The sequence below is a fragment of the Cheilinus undulatus genome, linkage group 16 (assembly GCF_018320785.1).
Source record: "Cheilinus undulatus linkage group 16, ASM1832078v1, whole genome shotgun sequence".
NCBI lineage: Eukaryota > Metazoa > Chordata > Actinopteri > Labriformes > Labridae > Cheilinus > Cheilinus undulatus.
Window position 1 is genome coordinate 25,664,428 of NC_054880.1, and position 12,962 is coordinate 25,677,389.

The window sequence follows — 12,962 nt, forward strand, 5'->3', positions numbered from 1 at the left end:
TGATGTAGTATGTTGTCCTCATTTGGTGATTTAGATTGAAGTAGGAATGTAGCTTCCATGATATAATACCCTCCTGTGGTTGTGCTGGGCCAGCAGAATCCTTGTGCTTTTTGAAATAGAAAAACGCTCTCACAGAAAAGTAGTAGCATCCAGTCTCCTCTAGCATTAAGTGTTTTAAATCCCAGCGGAGAGCAGTAGATGGGTATTCTAAATGTTGTTGGAATGATACTGAAGTAACAGCGCCTGTGTGAAAGCCCAACCCTCCAAGCTGCCAATCACACCCTGAGAACGAAGCACTTCTCTGCAAACGTTGTAATGAGAAGGAATGGGAGGCTGCACAGATGGTTAGCGTGTAGCCTGGCAGCTGATCAGAATTTTATCTTTAACTTCCCACTACCATTTCAACAGCTCACACAGTCGTCTCCTGGACCACACTGCGTGACATGCTGTCTTTGGCATATTCACAACAACGCAGCAACCGCGCTGGAGTAAGGAAACGTCTCATACATAATGGATGCTCCTACTCCATCGGCCATGCAGGCTGCAGGAGGACGTCCATGCATGCTGTAGGTTACACCCTGACACTTGTTTGTTCGATTTCCCAGCATTCACATGGCAGACGCTGTTGCAGTTGTAGATGGATGACTACCATCAGAGCATGGAGCCAGACGGGTTGATGGTGTGTGCTGATTGAGGTCATACAGAGCTCTCCCAGCCATCAGCTCAGTAAAGTGAGAGGTTGGAGAGGACTTCAGCATACAGAATGAGTCTTAAGATGGAGTAGAGAGGAGTAGTATAGTTGATGTTTTAGTTCAAGAACCAACAACTGGGTCAAAACACTTTCCACTTGTTTCTTTTACTCAAGACTACCAAGGTATACCAAGAAGAGAGCTCGCCATTTCCAGTCTTTCCTTCAGTAAGTGAGCAGGACAAAGCTTTAAACTTCAGTTCTAGACATTGGCTACCATGAAGCTGGTTCTGAACTTCCTCTGTCGACTCCTTATGCTTCAAGCTTTGGGCATGCTCACATTAAAGTGGGGGTTTAGGGCCACATTTAATAATTCTTTCACACAAAGAGGAACAGTCAAACTGTAAACACTAAGATCAGTTTTACTCAGAAACAGAGTTAAACTTACTCAGTTGTAACCTTGTATAAACATTTATCATACACAAGTTACTTGTAATCCTTGCCCGTAAAAGCTTAGAACTCAATTTTCTGAAGTATACTTGTTTAAAAAAAAAAATAGTGTTTAGAACTTGTAACTTTTTTCACTGTACTGTAAGATCAAACAGTAAAAGGCGATTAAAAAATTGAGTTGTGTTGACTTAAAAATCCAAAACATCTATTTTACTCTATTGTCCTGAATTGATAAAACTTGCAGGTTGAAGTTAAAAGTACTCAAACAATTTAAGTATGTTTTATACTGAAATTATTTGTCAATAATCCTATAATCTGCATAGTTGTCCAGAATGCCTTTGCACCATGAGTGAAGTTATCCAATCAGTTACAGAAGTACTGCCTATGGGGGAGGTCACTAACAGCCACCACTGCATGGTTGCTTAAGTTAGCCTACCTCAGATGGAATGGTAAATTCAATATATTTTTCCATTCAACACTGTGCCTGTTGTTTATTTCTAATGTGAAACCCTCATTCAGCATAACTCTTAAACTTGAACATTCACACAGATAATTTCAGCAGGATTGTTAGAAACTTAAATTAGGTCTGATATCCTTAATTTCGTGAAATAAAAGAAAAATACTTTTGTATTTGGCTAAATCAAGGTCAAATTAATCGTACAGGCAGACAGTACACTCAACCGCAAAGTCTGTGGTCAGTGTGAACATAAGCATAAATGGCAGGAATACACTAAGTGCTTCACAGCATTAAAAAAAATACCCAGTAGTATTAAGGCAGCAGAATTAGAGCAGCAAAATAACAGTAAAATTGCCAAAACAATCAGGAAGATACACCCCCCCCCCCCCCAAAAAAAAAGGATTACTTAAAACTCACTTAAAACTAGTTAGATCCAGTTAAAACTTAAAACCATGGTGTGTCAGATCTCACCCCTATTCTGCACATATTTTGACAGTTGTTTCATGACCTCTGGAAAGTTCATGTGTCAGAAAAAGTGCACTTCCATCAGCTTTCACAGTAGTTGACTAATCTTTATTTGCACAGTGCCATTACCAACCTAAGATGCTTAATACAATAAAGCTAATTTATATGGAAAGGGCTGTGTTTTCCCCCAATAACTACATGATGGCTCAGCGTCTCTGCATGCAGGTGTGTATGTGTGGTGATAGGTCGACAGTACAACAAGGAGAGCATTAAAGCTGTGCCTTTTGACTTATTTACAAAGTTTTAGCGCTTGCACTTTTTTGTGGAGCTTTGACAAAGCATCAGGTGGTGTGATGCTGGCTATGTGAAGACAGACTCACACTCAAACATGTTTATGTAGCACTGGCGACTACAGCTGACAAAACAGGAATTAAACTGCAACATGCGACACATCTTCTGTGTTATCTTTCTTAATATAAATATGGGGAAGTGCCTTATAGAGAGCTTACTTTGAACCAAATATGTTCCCTTGTGGACTTGTGTCAACAAAGTCCAGTTGTTTTCTGGCTCTGTCACTTACTCTTACGAGCTGGAGGCTGACATCCGATGACTTCCGAGGTAAGCTAACACAGCAGAAGTCCTCAAATGATGTCTCGGAAAAATTTTGGATTTTATAACAAATCTGTACATATTTATGATTTTTTTTCATGGCACCAGTTTCAAACCAGTCCAACCTAGAAGTCCTCTGAGAGGTTTCAAGTACAATTGGAGCAACAGTGTGGCATGCAAATCAAGACAGACAGACTGAGCATCCTAGTAGATGTTGAAGTAGGAGGAGGGTTGTTGTTCACATCTGAGGTATAATTAAAACATTCAAAGTAGCAGGATGGATTCCAGTTTCTGCATGGAGCATAAGCAAATGTCAACCCAAATGGTTTCCATGGTTGCTTCGTCTTATTTCTTCTTCTTGTTAAATTTGCAAGCTAACAATGCACATACCACCATCTACAGAATCAGACTGTATTCATACGCAGGCATGCTCAGGCACAGTTACTGAGTTGAAGGCAGACCAGTAGGGGAGAAGAGGGGGGAGCAATCGGAACAGTTGCACAAGATCTGAAAATGTTCCTTTCCATGACAACTTGCTTTTAATGGGGCATCATTTTAACCTGCAAAGTGACTAAACAATAATCCTACCTACAGCATGCTCCAGTTTGACCGACATTTGGCCTTTGCCTCATGTTGCCCCAACTCCCGATGCCCAATCACAATCCATCCCATGGTACCTCAAACATAACATACTCTACCGTTACAGTGTTTTGTGTATCGACATGTTGCCAACAGTTTCCAATTAACAATTAGCCTCTTAATCACTTCGACACACTGAAGGATAAGAGTAGCAGCTCAGTGTGTAAGCTAATTATTTAGGTCAAGGCAAACACTGGGGATGACAGAGGGGATTATCTGCTGACAAGGCATTGTTGAGTAAATAATCCACTCAGTAATTATGTGAACACAGTGATGATGGCGATACCGAGGAGGCTGTGAAAGAATTGTTTACATGGCAGCAGAAATGATAGCAGTACACATTTCTAGTACATCTTGATTGGACTTAAATATTTATCAAGTGACTATTAAATTAACCCATGCAGCAGTAATGGTGTCCTTCTAAGTGTTAATGAGCTGCAGGTCTGATAAATGGCAGCCCTGATGAAATCCAGTTATGTATATTTTATAAATGACGCTATGAAGGACGTTAACCCCGTACAGGTCAGACAATTCCTCTGTCTGAGGATTTGTCTCATCTCTGACTTCACTATGTCTTCTAATGACTTTTGAGCACTAATGGATAACCCTCTTCCCTGGGGATGTCTCTTCCTCCAAGGTGATGGCAGCTGCTAATGACAAGGTTTCACCATGAAGAGGGTCACATGGTGTGCACACCCCACCTGTGCCCACATTCAGGTCTCAGTCTTTGTGTTCTGCACCCGTAGGTCATGTCTTCTTTGTTGATCCTGACAGGCGTTTGTCCCCCAGAGACTCTTCGGTTTATCTCTCATGCAGCTTCGGGTTGTTTGTTTTCTAACCGGCTGAAGCTAAAAGCTAATTTAAAGCAGGAACAAAGAGCCTACCTGCTGGCCAACCAGAGCCCAGTTATCATCATTATTTTGCCAGAAGAATGTAAGTCATGAGTGCTTTCATAGAGCAGGAATTAAATTTTTTAATAGATGCAGTGTGGAAAGTAAGCATGCAATGCTTTGCAATATCTCACACTTAAGTGCTGTTAGGGCACAGTGTTGCAGCTCATTTCACATTTTGAATTAAAGCATTGTTCTGAGCTGTTTCCCCCTTGTACTTCTGACACCCTTCTTCACCCAGAAAAGATGTCATATCTTATGCATAACATTTATGAATAAAATATTCACCAAAACATGCAAGACAAAGGTTAAAAAGTAAGATAAGAGGGTGCTGTAATGCATAAAAAGCAGGAATATCAGCACATGAATATCTGCTATTTACTGGTAAGGACAAACACCTGGTGTCTGTGGCTAAAACTCATTCCAACTGTTGTGTTGGCAACCAATTTGTATCACACTTAGATGTCTTGGTAAATAAGCAGCAGTAAAGAATTTTGTCCATGTCTGCCAAATAAAGGTGATCATCTGATCTGCTTTCTGCTCTTTTAGGTCTAGAAATCTGTGGTTACATCCAGTAGGTTTCTGTGTTCTTGTACTAGTTCTCTTGTCAGTTTTGTCTGCACAGCTTTGACTGGAGACTTATTTTGTTGCATGACTTCCCAGGTGGGACCCAGTGTCCAAACATCAGCGCCCTGCAGGAGGTGAGGAACTGTAACGACCACCCATGCACCGTGTACCACTGGCAGACGGGTGCGTGGGGCCAGTGCATCGAGGACTCGTCTATCCCTGTCACCAACACGTCTGTAGGCCGGACACGAGGCGACGACACGTCCTGCTCAGTTGGAATGCAAACCCGGAAGGTCATCTGTGTCCGGGTCAACGTGGGCCAGGTTCCACCAAAGAAGTAAGACTCATCATTGTTTATATGTTACCTTAACACAGATGTAAAAGCCCAGCAGGCTGGGATGTTGTTAATGCCTTTATTTTTGTAGGTGAAAAAAAATTCACCCTTTTTTGGCTGCCGATGTGTTTGCCATTTTTGTCATTTAGTCTCCTGGTTGGTGTGTTGTTGCTGCTGTCTGGTGGAGGTGTTAGCTGATGAGCTGATGAGCTGCTGGCCCACTGTTTTAGCATCAGGGTCTGTTTCCCTCCCCACGGCATCTACAGGGAACATGAATTATCTATTTATTTATTCAACAGAACGGGAGCATTATTCTGGCAGCACAGCAGCACTGTGCAGGCAAACCCCGCCGGCCCCCATGCTGTGTATGGAAATTAATCTGGCTTTTTACTCCAAAACCTACTGTTACATGCTGAGCTGTGAACCCACTGCCTTGGGATACACTTTCACATCAATGGAGAGAGAGGAGCTCCCGTCTACACCGGCAGACCCAGCTGTGGCCGAGATATGACCACTGAACACTGAGTCGCATTAAAGCTTCAAATGCATTAGCACCAAAGCAAAAAAGTAGACTCAAAAGAAGATATTAAAAAACGTGTTTTAGTAAGGTATAAATTTGTTTCATTTTATGATATTTATGGACATGATCGCAAATGTATATATATATATATATATATATATATATATATATATATATATATATATATATTTTTTTTTTTTTTTTTTTTTTTTTTTTTCAGAAGAGATTTCTACCACTGTTTAACTCTTGATCTGCCATGGGAATTCAGAGCAGAGATAATTTTCTGGTTTCCTCTTGGGAAGGATTTTATGATTTAATGATGTTGGAAAAGGTTAAAAGAGATTTTATTATATTCTTAATCTTACACCTTGAGGCAAGGGTCTTCTGCTCTTCTCTTCTACGTCCAACATATTTAGTTAACTTGTCTCTTTTTTCTATTAAAGTTCACAATCATACACACAAAAACAGGCAAATTTAACAGGAAATGAGTTCCATTTGTTCCATATAGTTGCTAGACACAATCAAGCTTTCATGACCCACTAAAACTGATGCAGACTTACTAACCATCTACATGTTAACTCATGATTAACTAGTCAGTAATTGCTCATTCTTTTCTTTCTCAACTAGCTAGTAGTTTATCAGTTGCTCTCAGGTTCACTGGCTCCTCATTCTTTCCCCTGGTTAAAGAGAGACTCACTTACACTCAAGTTAACTAAACTTAGCACAGGAAGTAAGGAAACTGCTTGTAGTAACAACAATTCTTGGCACAAAATCTGAGAAATCCTGTTTATTTCCCTTTTAAATGGTACAACATTTGGAAGAAAGATGCATTTTCGGAAGAGCAGCAGAACTGAGTATGTGGGTTGCTCCCATGAAACATTTGCCAAATCGTCTCTGACAATGCCAAACACTTTATTCTACCACTGACTCTTGTTTGGTGGATTAAATGATTGACATATTGGGAGTTAAACGGTGTATTCATTTAACAACCTCAGTATCATGTGGAAGAACCACACACAGCCACAACAGCCAGACACCTCCTCCTCATGCTGATCACCAGCCTGGTCACACACTGCTATGGGATGGCATTTTGTTCTTCAATCAGCATTTGCCACAAGTCAGCCAATGTGGTAATGTTGGTCACTCTGGTATGAAAAGCATGCCCAAGCTGATCCCACAAGAGTTCAATGGGGTTGAGGTCAGGACTGCTGGCAGGCAATTCCATCCTCTCTACTCCCAAATTCTGGAGGTAGTCTGTAGAGATATGAGATTGCCACTGGTTGCAATTTCATCTCAATATCTCTCTGCAATGAGATTGCCTCCAATGATGGCAAGTCTCTGTTTTCCAGTGGGAGAGATGACGCCCTACACCCTCACACTTCCCCCACCAACAGATGTTGATAGTACTCGACACTGGCGTCCGTGTTAAAAAATTAACACTAAGGACTGTTTTACAATTAATTTCAGCAGTTGTAAAATACTTTGGATAGCAACTGCCCCTCTTCCACTAACCTGATAATAACAAGAAACAAGACATGTAAGTTCCACAAAATGGGTGTTGGTAATCAGACACAACTGACAATATTGACTGCCACCTCACATTGTGAGGTATTCAACAGCAATCAGGGAGTTATGAGGCAGACTCAAAGACAAAGCTTGTCCTGAGATGACAATCTGCCCTCACTCCACAGTTATAAGTAAGCTGTCACCACAGCCAAGACTTGACCAACCTAGAAGACATCTACACTCATGGTGCAAAAGTGTTCATGCATCAAAAACTTAGGAACTCAAGATAATTCAAGAAACATGTGCAAGTGAATCCCAGCAGTGACCCCTGTACAACAGGCAACATCTAAACACAGCTAATCATCTAAATACATCTAAAACATCTGAACCCAGCTTAACACTCTGCACTAAGGCATGATGGGAAAACTCTGCCCCCCAGATTTGAAATTGCAGTAGGCAGGGCTTGGATCAACTGACTCTCTACAGTGATGGAATAACACTGGTTGATTTAACACTGTCAAGTAATTCCAACACTGAAGACCATTTACTCTGAATGGAGTTAAAATAACACTTTGAGTGTTAAAATCAACACTGAAATGTTTAACACTGAGAATTCAACACTCCAGTTTTTGCTGTGCAGGGTGAGGAAACGGCCTTCTTGGGGTGTCAAAAGAGGAGTCAGTAGCAACAGCATAACAAAATGTTTGGCATTGATAGAGAGGATTTGGCAAATTTTTCATGGGCGCAACCCATATACTCAGCTCTGCTGCTCATCCCAGAAACTCATGTTCCTTACAAATGCGGCACCACTTAAAAGGAAAATAAACAGGTTTTTCAACAGTGTAAGATTTATTGGCAAGAAGTCTTGTTACAACAAAGATATAATCTACCAAACTGAAATTTCCTTACTTTTGTTCTAGGATTAGTAGTTAGTGGCTCATTTGTTGGTTGCTTAACAAGCAGGTAGTTACCAATTCACTCTGTGGTTAACTACCAGCTTATCTCTGAGTAATTATTTAGTAAGTTATTTAGCAGTTAGGCACATGTTTATTACCTTTTTACTTTGCCAATTTTGTGAATTTTATTGTAAAATTCAACCCTTGTATCCTTCTCCTTTCCATTGTTCTTACCTCCTATCTCTTTTTCTTTTCCATCCTTCCTTTTTTGGGCCTCTTGTCCTTGTTTTCAACCCTCTTCCCTCCCTGCTTGATACTGTATCTTTCCGCTCCTCCTTACCTGGTCTAATTTCAAACTGAACAAACAAATAAATAAATCCTAATTTAGGAAAAGGGTTTCCTTTTTTCTGCTCTGAGGATTTCACACACGTACATAACCACACGCAGTCCCAGTCTCACAGAAAAGATCCTGTGCTAAATCAGGCACGTTAGGAACCTCCACATGAACTCCCAGCGTGGTCCCCTTGGCTCTGATCCAGCACATCTTTCACAGATTTTCAAGGGTACTCTGTGTGTGAGAGTGTCTGAGCATTTCAATGATGTTCCTTCAGGTGTCCGGAGAGTCTGCGCCCTGACACCGTCAGGCCCTGCCTACTGCCGTGCAAGAGGGACTGTATCGTCACCCCGTACAGCGACTGGAGCCAGTGCCCATCAACATGCCGAGCAGGTAGCAGCGCCTTTATTGTTTTTCAGCACAAATACTGAGGTTTCTCAAGGTGAAGCATGGACCAAATACAGCAGCGTTGTAATATACTTTTGTGTCCTGTTGTATCAGCTCTGCTGAAGCTTATCTAGTGGAGCAAAGCTGCTAAATTTGTTGCAAAATGTAGTTTAAACTCGACGTAAACCAGTTTTTGTTACAGTACTAACTCTGCCTAATTGTCTTTTAACAGCTTAATGGTTAAAAAAGTAAACAGCCGTTAATTCACAAACAGCAATGAAGAGGAAAGTTGTGATAATGTTATAAAATTCAACTAGCTTACATTTTTTATCAACAGCTGGTGTAAACAACAGTGACATTAAGCTGTAAAATCATTAAAGTTAATACATTAAAGTATGTCTAGACTGCACATAATCGCAAACACACCATCTCCACTGTGGAGCAGGTGGTGGCAGCATCATACTGTGGGGATGCTTCTCAGCAGTCAGCCCTAGATGGCTTGTAAGGGTAGAGGGTGATATTAATGTGGCAAAATTAGGTACATCCTGGTGGACAATCTTATTCAGTCTGCAAGAGGACTACAGTTTAGGAGACAATTTAGCAAGGCAATGGCCCGAACCATACAACAAAAGCTACACAGACATGGTTTAAGACAACAAGATGAATGTTCTGGAGTGGCCGAGTCAAAGCCAAGACCTAAATCCATTAGAGAATTTATGGCTGGGCTGTTTATGCCCAATCCATATGAAACCTGACAGAATTTGATCAACTGAACCACAACCATATGTGGGTATCAATATTGGCATTTCATAAAATGAGTTTGTAAATATTAGCACATCAGATCCAATATCGTGCATCCCTACTTGGTGGTTTTGCTCTACTTACAACCAAGCTAACCTGCAAGAAACAAGATAAACCTGCCATTATGAAGTTCAGTGCTTGGTAGCTATACCATGATAATTCTTAGACATTTAGCATTTGAAAGCTCTTTTTCTGTATGATGACATTAACTGTCACTTTTTTTCCGTAATCTGTATCATCTCCATTCTTGATAAACAATCCTCCAGCAGAAACCTCCACGGCTTTGGCCTTGTGAGAACAGCATTCTGATGTGATGGTCCAGATATAGCTGCAGACTTCCTGTAAAATCAATAACCTCTCCCACCCATGGAGATGTATCAGATACCACGGAGGAGATGATGTGATGCTATTCAATATTCCTTTTGATTGTATTATCGTCTCCTTGAAGTGGGGAGATTCAGCAGAGGGGGAGTGAAGAGATGTGTTACAGAAGAAATGAACTGGCCTACATTACATCCAGGATTAAAAAACACAGAACAGACATAGGATATCTTCAGTTTTAAAGTTCTTTGAAATATGGGCTCAAGCAAAAGCTTTTGGATTTTTTCAAATAACTTATCTGATTTTTTAACTATTTTGCTAAAAGTAGTACTTATTTGAGTCTTCTTGTGCCTTTGCTCAGGTGGTAACATCAAGAAGAAGCAGTACAGGAAACGGATCGTCATCCAGTCACCAGCCAATGGGGGACAAGATTGCCCTGACGTTCTGACCCAGGAGAGAGATTGTGAGGCTCCTTCTGTCTGCCAAGGATACAGGTAAAATGTCATGATAACATGAATATCTGCACATATCACTCACTTTTTCTTGTAAATTAATATCAATTTTGCATTACTTTGTTTCAAAATATATTTGCACCTTAATAGCATTTCCTCTTTTTATGCATGCAGACACATGAGGAAAATGACAAACAGAATTTGAATCTTCTAATTCCTGTATAAATTTGTGTCTAGATGGAAAACTCATAAGTGGCGTCGATGCCAGCTGGTTCCATGGTCTGTTCGTCAGGATAGTCCAGGAGCTCAGGAGACCTGTGGACCTGGTTTACAGATCCGGGGTGAGAAGTAACACTAACAAACAAAATACACAAGCGTTCATTTTCCTCTCTGTATGAGCTTTATGGAAAACAGACCAGAAACAGCAACGTAACTATGAGCAGTCATCATAAAAAGGCATCAGAGAGAAGGTTTAAATGGGGATCCCTCCATCGACCTACTCATTTTGCTGAAGCCTGGAACGAGGGAGCTGTATCAAAGCTGCACCTGAGGGGTGAATTTAACTGTGATCTAGCTGTTAATGATATAAGACTAAGAGGAGAAATTGGAATGTTAGGGATTAGGTTCAACAAATCTATCAGAATTTATAAAATTATGGTGCAAGATGAGAAAAACATAACCTGTACAGACAAAAGACTGCCAGACTGGTAGACTTAATATTTCCAGATGTTGTGTTAAAAGGTCACATCTGTTTCAAGTGTAGATATCTCAGATGTATGACAGTATACTAGAAATATTTTCAAACTTTGCCAGAAGATTTTTGGCATTGATTTGAATGATGTTGGCCGTGGTTTTCAAGTAAGAAAGCAAAAACCATCCTGGAAGACCCTCACCAACCTCTGCATGCAGAGTTAAGACTTCTGCCAACACAGCTGAAGTTCACTAAGGCTAGGAAGGTCAACAGATATCTAAGGTCATTTATTCAGTCAGCAGTTGGGTTTTTCAGTAACCTTTAGGCATTGTCGCTGTTGCACATATGTTGGACAAAGTGCCTCATATCTCACTAAATGTTAGTTTGATTACATCAGTGGGAGCTAAGTGGTTTATGTATATAACCAGGTCTTTGTGCTTGAGCTTGTATGGACTCTGTTTTTGGGATTGGATTGGATTGGATTGGATCCCTTATTCTCCCAAAAGGGCATTATGGTTTGCAGCCAAACTATTCACTGTAGTTTTGTAAGGTTTCAAGCTTAAGGGTAAAAGAAATCACTGATGTCTTCTTCACTGAAAAAATCCAGTAAATGCACAATATTGTAGCATGTGCAACAATCCAAATTAAAATGGAAATCCATGTCCAAGTGTCTTAATTATTATGCAGATCTAGCAAATAATTCATAGAAATCAACCAGCAGATGCCTTGAAGATAAAACTAAGATGAAATGTTTCCAAATGTCAGCATAAATACAAGATTTCCTGAAAGTAAAGCTAATTTTGATTATTTCTTGATTATATTCTATGCCAGGATTTTAGATCCCCTGATGGAATGAGACTTAGGGGGCATGCTCCTTTGGAAAGATGGCGGCTTTACAAGTATAGTCAAAAACATCTATCTGGACATACCCATCAGACTCACTATAGATGCTACTGGTAGTGAGTAAAGAGTTTTTATAGTGATGACTACAGCTGGGAGGTATTGGTTGGAAAACTCAACAGGACCAAAGCACAAGGCCTTAAGTAGTTGAGGTTCAAAGTTGATATGATCAAACTGAAAATTAGTGTCTTAGATATATTTTTAGGAGGGAAAAGTCCAGGTGTTTTCAAACTGGAGACCTCCAAAAGGAAACCTGGTGACCATGGTTGTATAACCTACAATAAAAAAGGCTGCTACTGAACACTTCAACATACAGGCAGTATCTTGGTGTCTATGGAAAAAGTGACACTAATCTGATAATCTAATTTTACATTTCCATATGATCCTACACTCATTTACTTTACTAGAGACATTATTTAACTTTTTTCATGTTTTTGGCAGCATGCCAGTCCTTACATGGCTGGGGCTGGTGACATCACAAGAGGGGCAGGCATCTCCCTTCAACTCAAGCCCTCATTGGCTATTGTAGACTGAGTAAGGAAAGTGCAAGATGGTCAAATGAGATATCAGTCTAGAGGTCAGAGGTTAGCAGCTCAAAGGTGTGTTTCTGGAAGTAAAATTCCCATTCATTTTCTCCATAGTGGATTTGATTACCAGCTATATTATTAAAAAATATCCAAGTTAGACTCACCAAAAGCTACTTGAGTGTGATATATGCTCCTTTAGAAGACAAAAGTTCATAAGATATCAACCTCTAGTTAAGAAAAACAGAGTTTATTCACAATCTCAGCCAAAAAATACTACATTACCCACAATCCTTGCATGTCACAGTAACATTTCTGATTGGTGGGGCCAGAGGTTAAGTATGAAACAATAAATGTGCAAACTACAATATTTTTCAACATTGTCATTTCAAATGTAAACAATACAATAAAGAAAAACAATCCTAAACAACAATCAAAATGAATTGCAATGGACTGTAGTTCCTTCCTCCTTGTAAAGAAACATGAACAGTTACCTCTTCCTCCATTCCTCAACACTGTTTTTGTTCAATC

At 40.1% G+C, this 12,962-nt stretch overlaps 1 protein-coding gene across 1 annotated transcript in view; it reads left to right on the forward strand.

The window, feature by feature from the left end:
• Positions 1-12,962, forward strand: part of thsd7aa (thrombospondin, type I, domain containing 7Aa) — a 205,390-nt gene that overhangs the window by 148,786 nt on the left and 43,642 nt on the right. Inside the window, exons 8-11 of the mRNA XM_041808955.1 lie at positions 4,862-5,102; positions 8,633-8,748; positions 10,226-10,358; positions 10,554-10,657. Of these exons, the coding sequence (XP_041664889.1) occupies positions 4,862-5,102; positions 8,633-8,748; positions 10,226-10,358; positions 10,554-10,657 (594 nt within the window). The remainder of the gene's footprint in view (positions 1-4,861; positions 5,103-8,632; positions 8,749-10,225; positions 10,359-10,553; positions 10,658-12,962) is intronic.